Genomic DNA, 16,771 nt, shown 5'->3' with positions numbered 1-16,771 from the left:
GCCAGTGCTGGCATTTGTCAATGGCTCATTTGGGTGGGTAAGGGATAAACTAAAATACCTTCTCAGAGCAAGGCCCAGGTTCTCTTTGTTTGCTGCAAATGCAAACAAATGTGTTAAGCTCTGGTCCTCATGCAGTTTGAAAGGGAGTCTGGGCATCAGCAATGCCATGGATTCTGGTAACTCTTGCAGTGTCTTTGCTGTCATGGTTCTTGAGGATGGTCCTTGCAGCTGCTCAGTCAGTTGCTTCCCAGCCTGTATAAGCTTGCAAGCAGCATACACAGGGTTATTCTGTTTCCAGTCCCGCTCACCTTTTCCTCTGGCTGTGTCACCTCTTTTTTGAGTATTTGCGACAGCACAGGGCAAGCAGTGATCAGTGAAGTTCCTGAAGTCACTGCTGGGTGAATGGGCATGGGCTGTGTCCCTCTGTGTGCAGCATTGCTGTGCTGCCGTGGAGTCTCCTCCTGGGAATTCACTGGCACGTGCCAGTGGAGTTCACTCCGCACAACTGCAGCTTTTTCCCAAAGAAGGAATGATTTTAAGTTAACAGCAGCTCCCTTCTCTTAACATACCATGTAGTAGCTACACTAGTGGCCTTGACGGCATAACCAGATCAGGGGATGATTATTTTCTCCCATGTGCTTGGTCACCTTAGCTCTTTTGGCAAAAGAGATGAATGCATGAAACTAAACGAGATAAGTTTACTATTTCAAACTGGAATGTTAGAGGAACAGGGCAGCGGAAGTTTGCTTTTGTGTGTGTCTGTGTGCAAATGGTTCATGAGATGTCCTCCCATTCGAACTTGATGATTATCCATTATAGGACGTTGACTCTTCTTCAGTCTTCATTCTTCCCCACTAGTTAATATTTCTGCCATAATATCTCTAAAGATATTATTAATTTTCTATAAACCTTCCATACTTGTGATTTCTCATTGTTCATGCTCTTCTTTTTGCAGCCATTGTGACTTTTACAGGCTTTCTCTTAAGAAAAATCTAGAAGTCATGGCTATTTATTTGACATGGACTTGATCACGAAACGGCTAGAGGTTTTAAGGATTACAGTAGGATATTGAAGATGTGATCATGATGGTAGCCAGGGGAATAACTGCTTTCTTGCACTGGGCACTGCTTCACTGCATATTTATGTAACACCTTTCCTCAAAGATCCCAGTCTTGGCAGGCAGAGTGATTCTACACAGGAAATGATTTCGCTGTGCAGTGACATGGCTTAGTTCTGCATGCCATGCAGGGGTTCAGTGCAGGAAGTGAAGGACAATCCTGTACCTATTTGTATTGCAGAAGTACAAGTGAAACTAAAATGTAGTGGCAGGATTGCAGTTAAGTTGCTGCTTTTTTAATTGAAAAAGCCCTAGGAAGGGCTGCACAAGTCTATGGCGTAGAATTGTCACCTTTTTACATTACCAGGAGTACAAAGACAGTAACAGAGCTGACCTGATGGTCACTGGAGCATGGGAGAAATTAAAGAATATCCACTTTGGTTTTTTTTCTGTCAGATTCATGAGACAATTGAATCCATAAATCAGCTAAAAATACAACGTGATTTTATGCTGAGTTTCTCCAAGGATCCCAAAGGATACATCCAAGACCTTCTCCGGTCCCAAAGCAGGGATCTTAAGGTGAGAAAAGATTTGAAAAAGAAAGAATAGTGGAACCAGAATGGAAGAATTTTATCTAAATGTATAGAGTGTATAGCCAAACATCTAGGATGGGTGATTGGTGGAAGACAGACAATGAGTGGAGTGCTGGAATCCCAGAGTAGATAGGAAAGATAGTTCAGGTGGGAGGAAAGATAGTTGAGGTTGTATTCCAGTTCCAGTGGAACAGTGGTGTTTCATGGGAGTGGTAGGTCAATTTGTGGCCAGACAGTAAGTTTGAAATACAGGGCTTTGTATTCTGTAAATTCAAAGCTATGTAAAACTCAGCAGGAGCATCGTAGAGTATAAGAACACAATTTGGGTGTTGGTTCATAATTTAATCTTATCAGCTGTCCTTGAGCTTATCTTTGAGATATACAAGAAATCAAAATGTAAAGAAGTTCAGTTGTTTGCCAGCAAAAATTAATAATTTGTTCCTCACAGTGTCACATTTTTGTCTTTAACTGACATGCCTCAAAATCGATTGTATTATTGAATCCATGAAATTATTTTAATAAAATCATTGTGTCTTTCTTATATATATGCCTATTGTTACCTGAATAGTCTTCCCAAAATCTACTCTAAAGATTATGGTTATTACTATTTATATTGTATTCAAAGGGGACAGGAATCTGATAGCATGTGTAAATAAAGCTGACCTCTACTTGAGGGACTTAAAAACAGAGGTGTTGTGGAGCTTCTCTACCTAGATACATGGAATAGTTGTTCAGTTTGCCCTGACTGAGAACTACTCCCATAAGAGCCTTTTCTGTTAAGGTTCTGCCCTGCTGGCATCAGAGTTGTGATTCCACAACATTGCTTTGCAAAATATACCAATAACTATATTTACCTGTGATTCTGTGATGCTGGAGACAAAGTCATGAAATTCTATTTTTTGTAGAATGGTTCCAACCCTCTGCTGCCCTATCCCTGGAGGCAGATTGGACAGGGCTTGGAGCACCTGATCCTAGTGGAAGGTGTCCCTGCCCATAGCAGGGGGCTGGAATGAGATGAGCTAAAGGTCCCTTCTAACACAAACCATTTGATCGTTCTATGACCCTGTTTTGGCAGTAAGCATACATTGTCCACTTGCTTTGGGCTTTGAGAACAGTTCTGACCATTTTTATGTGTCATGTAGATAAATTTTCACTCTGGGTAAATCTGAAAGTTTCTCTATGTGGTGGAAGAGCTGTGGTGAAAAATGGTTTTATTTTTGTCACAGGTGATGACTGATGTGGTTGGAAACCCGGAGGAAGAGCGCAGAGCTGAATTTTATCACGAGCCCTGGTCTCAAGAAGCTGTGAGCAGATATTTCTACTGCAAGGTATCAAAGAAATATCCACACTGCTGACTTACAAATGCATCTCTTGCCACTGAGCAATTTAATCTGCTAAACTGTACAGTGTGTCTTTTTCTTGCAGATCCAGCAGCGCCGACAGGAATTGGAGCAATCTTTGGGAGTGCGTAACACATAAGTACTGCTCACAAGATTCCATTGGCATCGTGACCACCAAACCAGTGGACTGCTCAGTGTTACTTAGCTCACTGTTACACATGGACCTGCTTCCTGACTGGATGAGAACGTGCCGTCAACACACCAGTCAGAACACCAGCTTTAGAGTGACCCTTGGAAATCTTGCCCAGGACAGGTGTCTCAAACCATTCCAAGCCAGAGGCAGCACCATACAAGTGTCAGTGTGAAAGAGGACTAAAGGTTCACTCATCAACGCACATTGTTCAGTTTTAGTGGAAAGTTAAACTCTACACAGCAAATCCTTATGGGCTATGCTTAGAATCATGGGTGGCACCGATGGTGGAGGTTGAGATAGGTGTTCTAGGAGACTACAGATTTAGAGAAATAAATGCAGTTCTTACCCTATGGTACCCAAGAGTCTCAAACAGTAACTTATCTGGGATTAGACACTTTCTTTCTTAGAGCTGGGGATGCTTTATATTCCTGAAGAGAGTTTTTATTTCAGCTGGACCAGTGCAAGAAGCTATCTCAGCATCTGAAAGAACAAACTAGGAGCATTTGCATCCTGGAGTGCAGAGCCTATCTGGAAGAAAGACATCTAGTCAGGCCATCTCTTCTGCAGGTGCAAATAATTTCTCTTCCCCCTGTCCCGGCAGTGAAAGGTAGATTGAGTCACATCTCACTAGATGGGTACAATCTGTACACTGTACTGAGAGAAAGAGAATACTTCCTGGGATAAGAGCTGCTTATGCATCCTTAACATCAGTGGGATTAGCAACAAATGAGGCATTCTGAGAAAACTAAAATAATGTAATGGTGCTTTGCTGATGCCTACCTTTAACACAGCAGATATTAACAATAAGTATATATGTAAAATACCAGATTATTTAAATGTGTCTCTGTGTGCCTGTAGGGTTCATCACTGAAAATAACTTCCTAATTCTTGGTGTAGAATCCAAGAAGCTTAACTTAATGTCACATGGTAGTTTTTTCTTTACTACAAGATGTTAAGAGAGTTCCTAGATTGGTCTCACATTTTGGTCATAGGTGAACTGCCTCTTACTATGAATTATTTAGCTCTCCCATACATGATACGTGCTGGTTATTTTGGATGCTGTTGAGTTATAAAGCATATCAGCCTTAAATAGCACAGAGAACATATCCCTTGGAAATCATCTTCTTTGTAAATGTATGACAAATTCAGATAATGGGAATTTATAGAACAATTACTTGGAAGCAGGGACATCTTCCTTAAATCCTTCCCCTCCTCATTTTTTGTAGTGCACAGATGAGCTGTAATAAAGGCCCAATATAATTTCTAGTCCAAAAAGCAGCTGTCAAAGTATAACTGTCCATTTGATGATGTGGCACTCAAAATCCTCTTCTAGGTTACTCCTTTTCACCTCCATTCTTACACTTCCTTGGAAAGAGAATCAAATTCACATGTGATGTGGAAGGAAGGCAGCTCTTCTGAATAAATGCATTTTTTCTCCAGTGTTGTGTTTTCTGCTGTCTTTGCCAGTTTCTCCCTTAGTTTAACTTAAAAGTTTCTTCTCTTGAGTCACAGAAGACATAGTCTTCTCTTTACCCCTTTATTTAATATCTTTGTTTTCACATTAATAGTGCCATAGCTTTTAGTCCATCCATTGTGTTCAGAGATGTCTTGGAAAATTTACTTTTGATTGAATTTATGTGATGCAGTACTCTCCCACAAAACCTGTTGGTGTGAGAAAAAGTACCTCATTGTCTGAGGCCTTTTGCTGGGAATGGCTTGATTTGGCATTTTTCCCTTTTGTGCTAATGCCTCTTTTCACAGTGAAGTGTGAAATCCTGCAGTCTTAAACTGGTTCTACTGAGGGACTGTGAGGCTGCCACAGTGATGGACTTGAAACGTTACTTAATTTAGGACTCCACTAATTGGACTGCAAGCAAGCATTACGAGGAGAAAACAGTGGGGATCACCTGCTGCTGTGCTTCCATGTTTGTTATGCTGCTGTGTCCCTGGTGTGCATGCTGCTCAGTGTCCAAAACTCCTGTCTGTGTGTGGCAAACAGAGCAGGTACAGTCAGGGGTGTGCTCAGTCTGCAGGAATAAGGAATGCAGAGGAAAATACGCAAGGATGTGAGAAGGACTGAGATAGATGCCTGCAGAATGTCTGCCAGGGAGTTCTGGGGTCTGAGAGCCTTCCCGCTGAAGTGGAAGATACTTGAGAACAATACCAGCCATTTGCCACAGCTGACAGCACACTGGAGTCCAGCCTGGGTTTAGAGCCTCTGTAGAGTTAATTGGATGGATCTGGTTTCAAGTCTCTTTCAGAGTAAATTAACAAAACTCATGTGGTGTTGGTGCCAATGTTCACAACTGCATCACTGAAAGCTGAGGCTCTGTCAAGCAACAGCATTGTACTGAAATGAGTGTGTGCATGAATCAGCCACTGAAGATGGCCCTGGAGATTGCAGTCCAGAATCTAAATTCCTATATTTCACTGTCTATAAAAAAAACTGGTTACTACCATTGAGTCTTAGGACTAGCTGTCACATATCTTTCCTTGGGTCAAACTGAGGTTTGAGATTCTGATGCCTTTTTCCTGTGTTCAGGCGCTGTTCAGATCATTTACTGAATCAGAGAGAGAAAAATTTTGTCCTTTGTTCCATAGGTGAAATTAAGAGCTCGCTTGTTTGTGAAACAAAGAAAAACTATTTGAAGATAAGTAATGGTGCAATACTGGAAGCAACTAGAGCAAGTGTTGCTGGAGCATTGAAAATGAAAGGCAGTGGCACTGCAGAGGCAGGTAATTATGGCAGACTGTGAATGAGGAATTTATGTTAAGTTCAGGATGGTTGTCCTTTTGTGTGTATCAAAGATGACAAGAACACGTACTGGGATCTTCGGTTGCCACCGTGCAATACAAATCTATGCACACTGCAAAAAAACATTCTGTGCATAGAAGTAGTTCATGTATAGGTGATAATATAGATTGTTAGAAAATATAGCATCAAACTAGGTAAGGGTTCAATGGAATTCTGAGTGCCAGTAGGAGGGAAACGTATCTTGGAGCAGAAGTGTTAGAAACAGGGTTTTTTAGTCTTCTGGGTTGTTGGCCATGAGGCAGGAATCAGATCAAATGTTTCTTAGAGATTGAAGGGGAAGCAAATGTTCAGTTGTGGAATAAAGAGAAGAATACAACAGTGGGAAAGGAAATGAAAAACGGAGCAGAGTAGCACTGAAGCACCAGAGAGACACAGCACAAGATAATGTGCAAAGTACTCCTGGAAATAGCAGAGCCCACGTGAGTGTGCGTTCTGTGTGTGCATGCAGACACGCAGAGCTCTCTGTGGGAGAGACAGTCTCAGTGGTGTGCTGCCTGGGAACGGGGGGCAAGCACAGAACCAAATGCTTTGCAAATAACTTTGAGACACAGTGTCAAGGCGTTTTCCCTGTTACCAGCAGGGATTCAGTTGTTCCACATGGCAGGGTTGGTAGCTGCAGTGCAGACATTGTCTTGGCTGGCAGGTTTCTTACACCACATTGTTTAGAACAGATGAAAGTATTAGTATTTAAATCGATATTGCTGTATATCCTAGGGCTCCTAATTTTGACAAAATGCTAATCAGGTGTTAGGGGTTGTTGCTCTGGTTTCGTGTGGAGAACCCTTTTAAGGCAATGCAAAGAGATAAGGAGGGAAGGAAGGCTCTTTTTCCTAAAGAAAGCAGTCTCCTTTCTGTAACTGCTCTGTTATTTAATAGGCTGTGTCTGTTCTGCCAGATCCTGTGTTATAAACATTTTTTCCCAGCTCACTGAAGAGAGGAACTCCATTTTAAAAGTACAACAGTGGGTTTGTGAGAGTGAGCAAATACTTGTATAAAGCATAGGGGGAAGGGAGAGAGAGACTCCCTCTACTCTGTAGCCACCCTATCCATTGTATGATGCCGAGTGATTCCTAGAAGAACCTTTAACAATAAGTCCTTTGTTTCTTTGTATCTCCTGCACTAACCCTATGTGTTGTAATGTACCTTGGTTTCTTTCTGCTCCTGCTAATGATCTCTGGTGTTTGGATTTCTCTTCACTTGTGAATGCACACACACTTGCAAACATTGTGAATTCCTTTTTTCACTAGATCCCACCTTCAGCCATTTCCATACTCAGTAAGTGAGAAATCCTTTCCATTGGAGAGATCTGGCTCCTCTCCTGGACAGCCTAGAGCTAAAGCTTGGATGGTGAGAGGTGGTGTAGGAATTACAGAGTCACCATCTCCACCATCTCCATGTGCCACTGTGGTAGCAAACAGGTGGATACCACTCTATAGCACTTCTCCCTAGCTTCTGCTTAAATTTTAAAAATCAAATGGAGTTTCTTCTACGATGTGTAATACGTTGTAGATCAGGCCAGGAGCTTCTGAAGAGGAGACCCCTGCCCCCTGTCCATTGTCAGTTTGGCAGGGAATATTGTTTTGTTCCAGAGTGGCTGGATGGAGCTCAGGGGACAGTTGTGGCTGTCAGCTTTGGAGTTTGATTGCAAAAGTCACTGATAAAAAGAATGACAATGAGATTTGTCAAACTGGTGCTTTCAGACCTCCCTTGACATCTTTTCTTTGTGTTGGAGGTTGTTGTGTATTTGCACTACAGGGAATGAATGTCCCCTTCCAAATTCAGCCCAGAAGGTCCCAAGGGCTCTTACTGGGAATATTTCTTCTTTACTTTCTTTCATTTGTGATGACATAATCTCCAAACTGCCAGGAGAAATTCCTTAATTTCAGAGCTTTGGAGCTGGGCTCCAAAAGGAAGGAACCTGAAACTGCTTCTTCTGATAAATCCCTAAGTATGGGAGGCCACACGTAGCTCACTGCCGTAAGCAGCTAGTAACTTCCACGGATATTTTAACTATTGAAAATGGTGACTTGTATTTCCTCTGGGCACAAATGACTTGGCTGTCCCATGTAGAATCCCCTGAGGCTGTGAATTGCAATCCAGAGCATCTTCAGGCTTCTGGTGCTCGGGGCTGTGGTGTTGGTTGTGCAGAAAACATCCCAGGCTGTCTGCCCCAAGTCTGGATGTGCATTTCCACAGTTCCTCAGAGTGGGCAAAGGCCAAGAGGCTGCTGGGAAGGGCTTCCTCCCAGGCCTGGCCATCCTCAAGACACCTCAAGTTTTGTTTTTAAATGTTTGTTGTCTTTTGTTTCCCAGCCCAGGCCTAAGTTGGAGAAAAGGTGGAGAGAGTAGCAAGTGAGACCTCCCATGTTTAGATCCATCCTTGGATTCCAGGTTCTCCCAGTGGGTCTGTGCTGCCTGAGGGAAGGAAACGTTGGGAGTCCCTGTTTGTTCACCTGTGCAGCTTGGAGGAGAGACTGAGCATGACATAGCAGGGAGGCTGCACTTGTGTAGTGACTGCAGGAGAAGCATCTTGCCCCACGTGTCTCTGTGTGCTTCTGTCCTTACCGTGTGTTTGGCACTCTGTCTTTTTCTCTGTTCTTCCCCATGCCTCACTCGAGTTCCTTTTCATTCTCTGTGGTGCTGCCCGTGCCATTGCTCCTCAGAGGATCCTTGTGTCCCGTTCCCTGTTCCTGTTCTTTTTTAATGCCTCTCTGTCATGCTGCCCATCCCAGTTTGCGATTTTTTGTTTGTTTGGGGGCTTTTGTTTGTTTTTTTCTTTTGTTTGTTGGGTGTTTTTCAATTTCATCCTGCACCCTGTTCTTCCTTTCTTCCTTTTCTTCCTGTGTCCTCTCTGCTTCCGCTCCCTCTCTCGCTGCCCCCGGCCCGTGACAGCGAGGCTGGGCAGGAACCTCAAGCCTTCTGGGGGCTGCCCCCGCTTTCTTGTTGCAGCAGAATCCCTTGCTGGGGCCATGCACGTGTGGGAAGGGCTTGGGGGAAGCGCTGCGCTGCTGTCCAGGGCAGTCGGATTCGTTCTGAGCCTTCTTTGGGGGTCAGGAAAAGGGGGGGGGGGGGGTGAAGACTCGGGGCTCTGATGCCGTTGGGGGCACCCCAAGGTGCCCAGGAGAGGGAGCCCCACTGCGGTGCAGGAGCAGGTGGGGGGCGGGCGAGGGGCGGGGGTCACGCTGGGTGCCGTCCCCCAGAGGGACCCAAAGCTGCCACCAAATGCACAGGGAGGGAGGGGTGAGTGGGTGTAGGATGCTAAAACCTGGCAAGGCGTTCGGTTTTCTAGGTATTGCTAAAGAATAGGAATTGGTCTCTAAACTCAGCTGGGGAGAAACCCTCTCTACGCACTCATTTGTTTCCAGGAATGTAGAAGGTTCCGACTGGAGATGGGTAGTAGTTCTGAAGATATTGCCGTGAGGTTTTGATCTAGGAACGGACCGAGCTGTGCCCTGGAACCCTCAGAACAGCTGCAGGGGCTGAAGGCGATAGAAGGGGCTCTCTGGCACCTTTTGCCTCCGTTCTCTGCCAGCGCCCAAATCGTGTCGCAGTCCCGGAAGAGGCGCTTGTCATCCCGAGAGCCAAAAGGAAGACGTGTAAAATCCCAGCTCTGCCTTGGGTTTCGTGTGGCTTTTGTACTTCGTATTGATGTCATTCCAGAGAGCAAGGAAAGAAGAAATGTGACCGGGTCCCACTATTACTGTGTGAAGGCTTTCTTGAAAGGCTGCTGTATTTCTATTGTCTTTTTCCACTCCAAGCTTGACTTTTCCCTTTGTTTTTCGAGCTCTGCTGCATTGGGTGTCCCAAGGAGGGCGGGGTTCCTCAGCAGGGCTCTTAGGAGGTGGCGCTGATTCTGCTTTTTCTGAAGGCGTCTCAAAGCGTGCTACCAGAATGACAGGTTTGTGCACTGGAATGCTTTCCCTCAGTGCCATCAGCGCACGTCCGTGTCTGAATTGTGGAAGCAGACGGACTAAGAACAGCCAGCACCCGGAGCAGATGTCTGTTGGCTCTGTGTCTGTGAGAAGCGGGCTGTGTGCTGGACGGGGAGAGGCGCTGTTGGAGAGTGGCATCAGCGCCAGGTGTGAGCTGTGAGGATGATGGGGGGCTCGGAGCAGCCCCAGGTGTGAGCTGTGAGGATGATGAGGGGCCGGCTCCTGCCGGGGCGGGGGGGGGGGAGGCAATTTTAGGGGGAGGCTTCGCCTCAGCTCCCTTTTGCATGGAGCTGCTGAGAAGAGGGGTTCATGGGGGGCTCCCAGGGCTGTCTCATGGAAGGACTGCGAGAGCTTCTCGCAGCGTCTGGGCGAACACCTGGATGCGCGCTTGGAGACGCGGAGCATCGCTTCAAGGAGGTGCCGAGGGACGAATCTTTGTGCCGGGAAGCAGCAGCCGAACGGGTGAGCGCGTGTGGATTTGGAGCGGGGACTTTGGTCCTTTCCCTTTTCGATTTGATCTTGGCAGTCCCCCCTCCCCGGTTCCCCAGGACCAAAAACGGAGCTTGTGAAGACAAAAGAAGGAGAGGCAAGCAGCTACTCTCCTAATATTGTCTGTGTTCGAACTGGGAGGGATCCGCCTTCACCTGCGGTTCGAAGGGTGTTGATTGAAGGAAAACCTGCCTTTTCCCGGCTGTTAGGGGTATCCCAGGGGTGACAGGGAATCCCTGCGTTCCATTTGAACGGGAATGGGCAAAGTATTGTTGTCATCTGAGGGGTTTGATTTGAAGGCAGCCAGCCCATTTTCATCATCCTAAGGTTTAAATGGAGGGGACAGCGCTGGTGTCCCTCCTTTGCAAGGGTTTGAATTGAGGTCCAAATCCCCCTTTCCACACGGCTTGAAGGATTTCATTGGAGGAAAGCCCCTTCTTTTCTGCTCTCCCAGGGGATGAACTTGAAGGGGAGAACCCATTTCTTTGCCCTTGTTGAAGCGAGGTGAGCGCCGCCCGCGGCGTCAGTTTCGGGGTTCAGTTGCGGGAAGCCGCAGCTCTGGCAGCGTTTGCAGGGCTGCAGTCGGGGCTGTGCCGCTGCATTTGAGGGCGCTTCTTGTGGCCGCGGCCCGGCCCGGAGCGTTGCCGCTCGGGAGCGCTGCCGGCCCGGGCCGGGCGGTTGCCGAGGCGCACGGGGAATTTGGCGCGGCAGCGGCCGAGCCGCTCTGCCGGTGCGAGCCGCCGTGCGGAGCCGAGGGCGGCAGAGGCGGCGCGGGCGCTGCTGCGCCGGCCCGGCCGGTGCCCGCCGCTCTGTCCGCTCCGGGCGCGGGGCTCGGGCGCCGCCGGGGTCCCCCGGGCAGGGGGAGCGGGCGGGGGCGGGGGGGTCTCCGGGGCGGCGCCGCCCCTGCGCGCCGGAGGAGCCGCTTTGCCGCCGGGAGCCGCGCTCCGTCCGGGGCCGGCAGCGCGGGGTTCGGCTGCCGCAAGTTCTTGGGTGTCGTGGTTCGGAGGTGCTCTGTAGGGATCGATCGCACGGTTTTGTGTGGGTCGCAGTGGGTGTGCGCTAAGGGCTCTGGCGTTCTTCCTGACCGGTACGGTTCTCGGTTCAGGTGGTGACGATAAAGGTTTGGTTTGAATCGAGTTCTGTAGTCGGATATTTTTTTTTGCCGGGCTATTCTGTTTTTAAAGGCGTGCAATGGTTTCTACGGGTCGTTGCGCGAAGCAGCGGCTCGGATTTTAATTCTGTCGCGGTGGCTTTTATTAGCGTGGGCGTGTAGCGTTTGTTTCGGTGGGTTCGAGGTGGCGTCGTGTCGTTAATAGCAGCGGGGTTTTTAAAATCTCTCTAATTGCGTTCGTGTTTATCGTCTTCCAGGGCTTTTATTGATTTGGTTTGTTTGATTGTAGTGTATGTTGTATTGTTACGGGATCATTTGGGAGATATTGTTAATGGTTACGTTTCTCTTTAGGCTTTGTGTTTATTTCTGGGTGGTATTTTTATTTTGATCGAATGAGGCTCTATGCGTTTATTCTTCAGCTGGGAATAATTTTTTTGTTGTAAATTAAAGTTGATTTGGTTTGGGGGACTTTTGTTTTACAAATGTATTTTCTTTTGGTTTTTTCCTTTCTTTTTTTTTTCTTTTCGTTTTTTGTTGTCCTTCGACGTATTTGGTGGTTGTTGATCAGTTTTATTTTTGGGAACGTGGGTATTTATATGGTGGGTCTTTTTAAGTAGTTGTTTGTTTTTGTTGTTTTGTTGTTTTGTTTTGTTTTTGTTTTTTTTTTAATTTGGGTAGTTATTTTCTTATGTTTTAGTGGTTGAGATTTTTTGGTTTTTTTTTTTTCTATTTCGCTCATTAGTTCGCTTTCTAAAGTTCTTTTGACGGAGTATTGCTTATTCTTTGAGTTAGTGTAGATGTAGAATTTTGGTTAGTTTTTAAAATGACGTTCAGGGTCAGTGGCACTGATTGGAGTTGAGCGAGTTGGTTTGGGTTTTTTTAGAGGCTTTTGTGATTTGCTGCGTGTGTTTCTCCAGGGTTTTCTTTTCGTTTGGTTCCATTTTTCTGATGTGATGAGAACTGTCAGTGAAAAGAGTGTTGTGTGTTTTTTTCGCTGGCAGTTGTTTGGCTGGTGGAGGTATCTTGATGGTTTTGGAAGACATTGGTGGGAATTCGATGCTGTTTGTTTTGTCCTTGTATTTAGGAATTGGATTTTAAATGTAAAATTCTAAGGATAGCTATCTTTAAACAAAACAAGTAGCTGTGCAGAAATGGGAATAAACTTTTATTTTGATCTATTCGATCTATATTTAAAATTTAACAGGTAACATAAGTCATGATATATTCCAATAAGATATTGTATTTTTTAATAGAGCGTTGTGTATGTTTATAGATATATCAATAGAGATGATAAATATAAACACAGCTCAAAGGAAATTTTAAATATAGAAATGTGTTGCGAATCTATGCAGATATATATATATAAAATTATTAAAGGATTGTAAATCTAAAGTGACATAAATCCATACAACACGTAATACAAGTGATACTGTATATATCTTATTATGATCTATTATAGGAAATAGCCATAAATCTAGTACATCACTATGATATAATATCTAAAACATTATAGATATGGTAAATGTAAATACAACAATATTATTAAAAGTAGTTTAAAAGAAAGGAAGGTTTTGTTTTTTACTTGGCAAAAGCAGGGGTTTTATGATAAAAACTACAAATACAAATGATAGAAAGGTAGAAATCTACTTGTAAAAATATCTCATGACTACATCAAGATGGATATAAAAATTGAAAATATTAGAAAAAAGAAGTTGTAGCAGTAGATTTGGTACATAATAAAAATAATAATTTATCTATATGATGGGAATAATATATATGTGATATGTAATTATGAAGAGAATGCATCAGTATAAACTGTGACTATAAAAGTGAATATAATTATGCAAGCTATAAATATAAAACGATTTCAATATAGTTTAAAAGAAGGGTTTTTTGGTATTTGTTTGGTTAGAGATGGGATTTTTTTTGGAATAATAAAAGTATGATAGAAATCTAAATCAAAGTATAGAAATATGCAATCAATATATAATGATATTGATAAAACCACAAAATATGAATAAATACAGATAATAGGAATAGGCATAATAGATTGTATAAACGACGTAACACATCAATGTCCGGTATAAATATGCGTGTGAATAGAACTAGGAAAACTAGAACTATAAAATTTATCTCAAGAAGGCTTGAAAGAAAGGGGGCTTATTTGGTTCTTGTTTGGTAAGAGGCAGGTTTTTGGCATTTATTTTTAGAGGAGTTTTTTGCGGGGGGGAATCGCCCCTGTTCTTTTTTGCCGCCTTGGCTGCCCGCAGCCCCAAGGCGCGCGGCGCCCCCGGCTGGGGTGGGCGGCAGTGCTGCCGCCTTGTGGGCAGAGCGCGGTACTGCAGCCCGCCGCCGCCAGGCAGCCCTCTTGGGCGTGGCGCGTGGCGGAGTTTGTTTGACCTTCTCAAAATGGCGGCCAAAAGGGCGGGAAACCGGAGGACCCCGGTGTGTCTATCCGGACTGCCTGCACGGAGCACCGACGCCGCCGCGGCGCCGGCGGAATTTTTGTGGCGTTTTAGGTGTACTCGAGTCGGGCTGTGCGGTCAGCGGCGCCGCGGGCGGGCGTATTTCGGCGGTTTTCTGACCGGCATCTGAGTAACCGCCTCTCTCGGCCGAGGGGGTCTTTCCAACGGCCGCCATGTTGGGAGTGGCGCGTCACCAATGTCGCGGGAGTTTGTTTGACCTTCTCAAAATGGCGGCCAAAAGGGCGGGAAACCGGAGGACCCCGGTGTGTCTATCCGGACTGCCTGCACAGAACACCGACGCCGCCGCGGCCCCGACGAGATTTTCTGTGGCGTTTCGATTGCGATGATGGCATTCCGGTTCGCCTGCAGGGTTCGGCGTCGCGGGAAATCGTTTCTAGGGCTCGAGGTGGGTGTCGGCATTTTGATCAGGCAGCTGGCAAAACGCCTACGCCTTGGGGTCTTTCCAAGGGGCGCTGGGGGCGTGGCCGGGGCGGGGCGCCGTGTTGACGAGGTGACGTCATTAGGCGGCACTCTGCCTGCAGTGCGCCCATGCAGACGGCAGGGGGCGCTGTGCCTGCAGTGCGCCAAAGCAGGCGGCAGGGGGCGCTGTGCCTGCAGTGCGCCCATGCAGACGGCAGGGGGCGCTGTATAAATAGAGTATTAAGTATCAACTATCTAGAAGAAGAAATAAAAGCTCTATGTCACCTGCAGCTGTAGAAAATTTCAGGCTCCCATGGAGGAAATAGTTTTCCTAAAATCATTACCGTTTTGGGGTTTTTTGCACTCCCCGGTAGCCTGAATGTTTCTACTGCTGCTTTTTTATTCTAAAGCTAGAATGGAAAGCCAAGATTAGAAATAGAGAGAGAAAAAGAGAGAAAGAAAGAAAGAGTGAGAGAGAAAGAGAGAAAGAAAGAGAGACAGAATGAGAAAAAGAGAGAAAGACAGAGAGAAAGACAGAGAGAAAGACAGAGAGAAAGAAAGAGAGACAGGGAGAAAGACAGAGAGACAGAGAGAAAGAAAGAGAGACAGGGAGAAAGACAGAGAGAAAGAAAGAGAGACAGAGAGACAGAGAGAAAGACAGAAAGACAGAGAGAAAGACAGAAAGACAGAGAGAAAGAAAGAGAGACAGAATGAGAGAAAGAGAGAAAGAAAGAGAGACAGAGAGAAAGACAGAAAGACAGAGAGAAAGAAAGAGAGACAGAATGAGAGAAAGAGAGAAAGAAAGAGAGACAGAGAGAAAGACAGAAAGAGAGACAGAATGAGAGAAAGAGAGAAAGAAAGAGAGACAGAGAGAAAGACAGAAAGAGAGACAGAATGAGAGAAAGAGAGAAAGACAGAAAGAGAGACAGAATGAGAGAAAGAGAGACAGAATGAGAGAAAGAGAGAAAGAAGGAGAGACAGAGAGAAAGACAGAAAGACAGACAGAATGAGAGAAAGAGAGAAAGACAGAAAGACAGACAGAATGAGAGAAAGAGAGAAAGAAGGAGAGACAGAGAGAAAGACAGAAAGACAGACAGAATGAGAGAAAGAGAGAAAGAAGGAGAGACAGAGAGAAAGACAGAAAGACAGACAGAATGAGAGAAAGAGAGAAAGAAGGAGAGACAGAGAGAAAGACAGAAAGACAGACAGAATGAGAGAAAGAGAGAAAGAAGGAGAGACAGAGAGAAAGACAGAAAGACAGACAGAATGAGAGAAAGAGAGAAAGAAGGAGAGACAGAGAGAAAGACAGAAAGACAGACAGAATGAGAGAAAGAGAGAAAGAAGGAGAGACAGAGAGAAAGACAGAAAGACAGACAGAATGAGAGAAAGAGAGAAAGAAGGAGAGACAGAGAGAAAGACAGAAAGACAGACAGAATGAGAGAAAGAGAGAAAGAAGGAGAGACAGAGAGAAAGACAGAAAGACAGACAGAATGAGAGAAAGAGAGAAAGAAGGAGAGACAGAGAGAAAGACAGACAGAATGAGAGAAAGAGAGAAAGAAGGAGAGACAGAGAGAAAGACAGACAGAATGAGAGAAAGAGAGAAAGAAGGAGAGACAGAGAGAAAGACAGAAAGACAGACAGAATGAGAGAAAGAGAGAAAGAAGGAGAGACAGAGAGAAAGACAGAAAGACAGACAGAATGAGAGAAAGAGAGAGACAGGAAGAGAGCCAGAGAAAGAAAGAAAGAGAGAGAGAACGAAATAGAAAAAGACAGACAGACAGAAAGAAAGAAAGAAAGAAAGAAAGAAAGAAAGAAAGAAAGAAAGAGAGCCAGAAAAAGAAAGAACGAGAGAGAGAAAGACAGAAAGAAAGAAAGACAAGGAAAAAGGAAAGGAAGAAAAAAAAAAAAGAAGGAAGAGAAAGGAAGAAAAAAAAATGAAAAAGGAAAAGGGTGAGAGTGAAAAAGAAAGAGCGAAAGTGGAAAAGGGGGTGAAAAACAGAGTGAAAAAAAGAAAAAAGAGTTGGAGTGGAAAAGAAAGGACATTCGGGAGGGGCGGTGCTGCCTAAGGTGCTTCCGCGCCCAGGAGCGAAGGAGCCGTTTGATCCCCCGGCGGGACCGCAGCTCCCGGTGGCGGAAAACGGAGCGGTGGCTGTCAGTCCGAGACTACAACTCCCGGCAGGCCCTGCGGCCGTAAAGCGCGGCGTCTGACGCAACGGCCGACGCGCCATATGAATGGCTGGCGGGCCGAGGCGGCCGCGCGCCGGGCGCGGGGTGCTCCCGGCGCCTCTCCCGCGCGGGACGGAGCCGCGGCAGCGACGCTGGAGGGGCGAAGCCTCCGGCCGGCCGCCCGCACGGAG

At 45.6% G+C, this 16,771-nt stretch overlaps 1 protein-coding gene across 4 annotated transcripts in view; it reads left to right on the top strand.

Annotated features, from left to right (window-relative positions):
• Positions 1-4,622, top strand: part of SMARCD3 (SWI/SNF related, matrix associated, actin dependent regulator of chromatin, subfamily d, member 3) — a 75,696-nt gene extending 71,074 nt beyond the window's left edge. For all 4 annotated transcript variants that reach the window (XM_036400275.2, XM_036400284.2, XM_036400265.2 and 1 more), the window contains 3 exons: positions 1,514-1,636; positions 2,877-2,978; positions 3,076-4,622. In XM_036400275.2, the coding sequence (XP_036256168.1) occupies positions 1,514-1,636; positions 2,877-2,978; positions 3,076-3,129 (279 nt within the window). In that variant the 3' untranslated portion in view covers positions 3,130-4,622. The remainder of the gene's footprint in view (positions 1-1,513; positions 1,637-2,876; positions 2,979-3,075) is intronic.
• The last annotated feature ends 12,149 nt before the right edge of the window (positions 4,623-16,771 follow it).

This window comes from Molothrus ater, chromosome 1 (assembly GCF_012460135.2).
Source record: "Molothrus ater isolate BHLD 08-10-18 breed brown headed cowbird chromosome 1, BPBGC_Mater_1.1, whole genome shotgun sequence".
In the NCBI taxonomy this organism is placed as follows: Eukaryota; Metazoa; Chordata; class Aves; order Passeriformes; family Icteridae; genus Molothrus; species Molothrus ater.
Note: the sequence above shows the minus strand (reverse complement) of the source record. Positions and strands in the feature narration are given on the sequence as shown.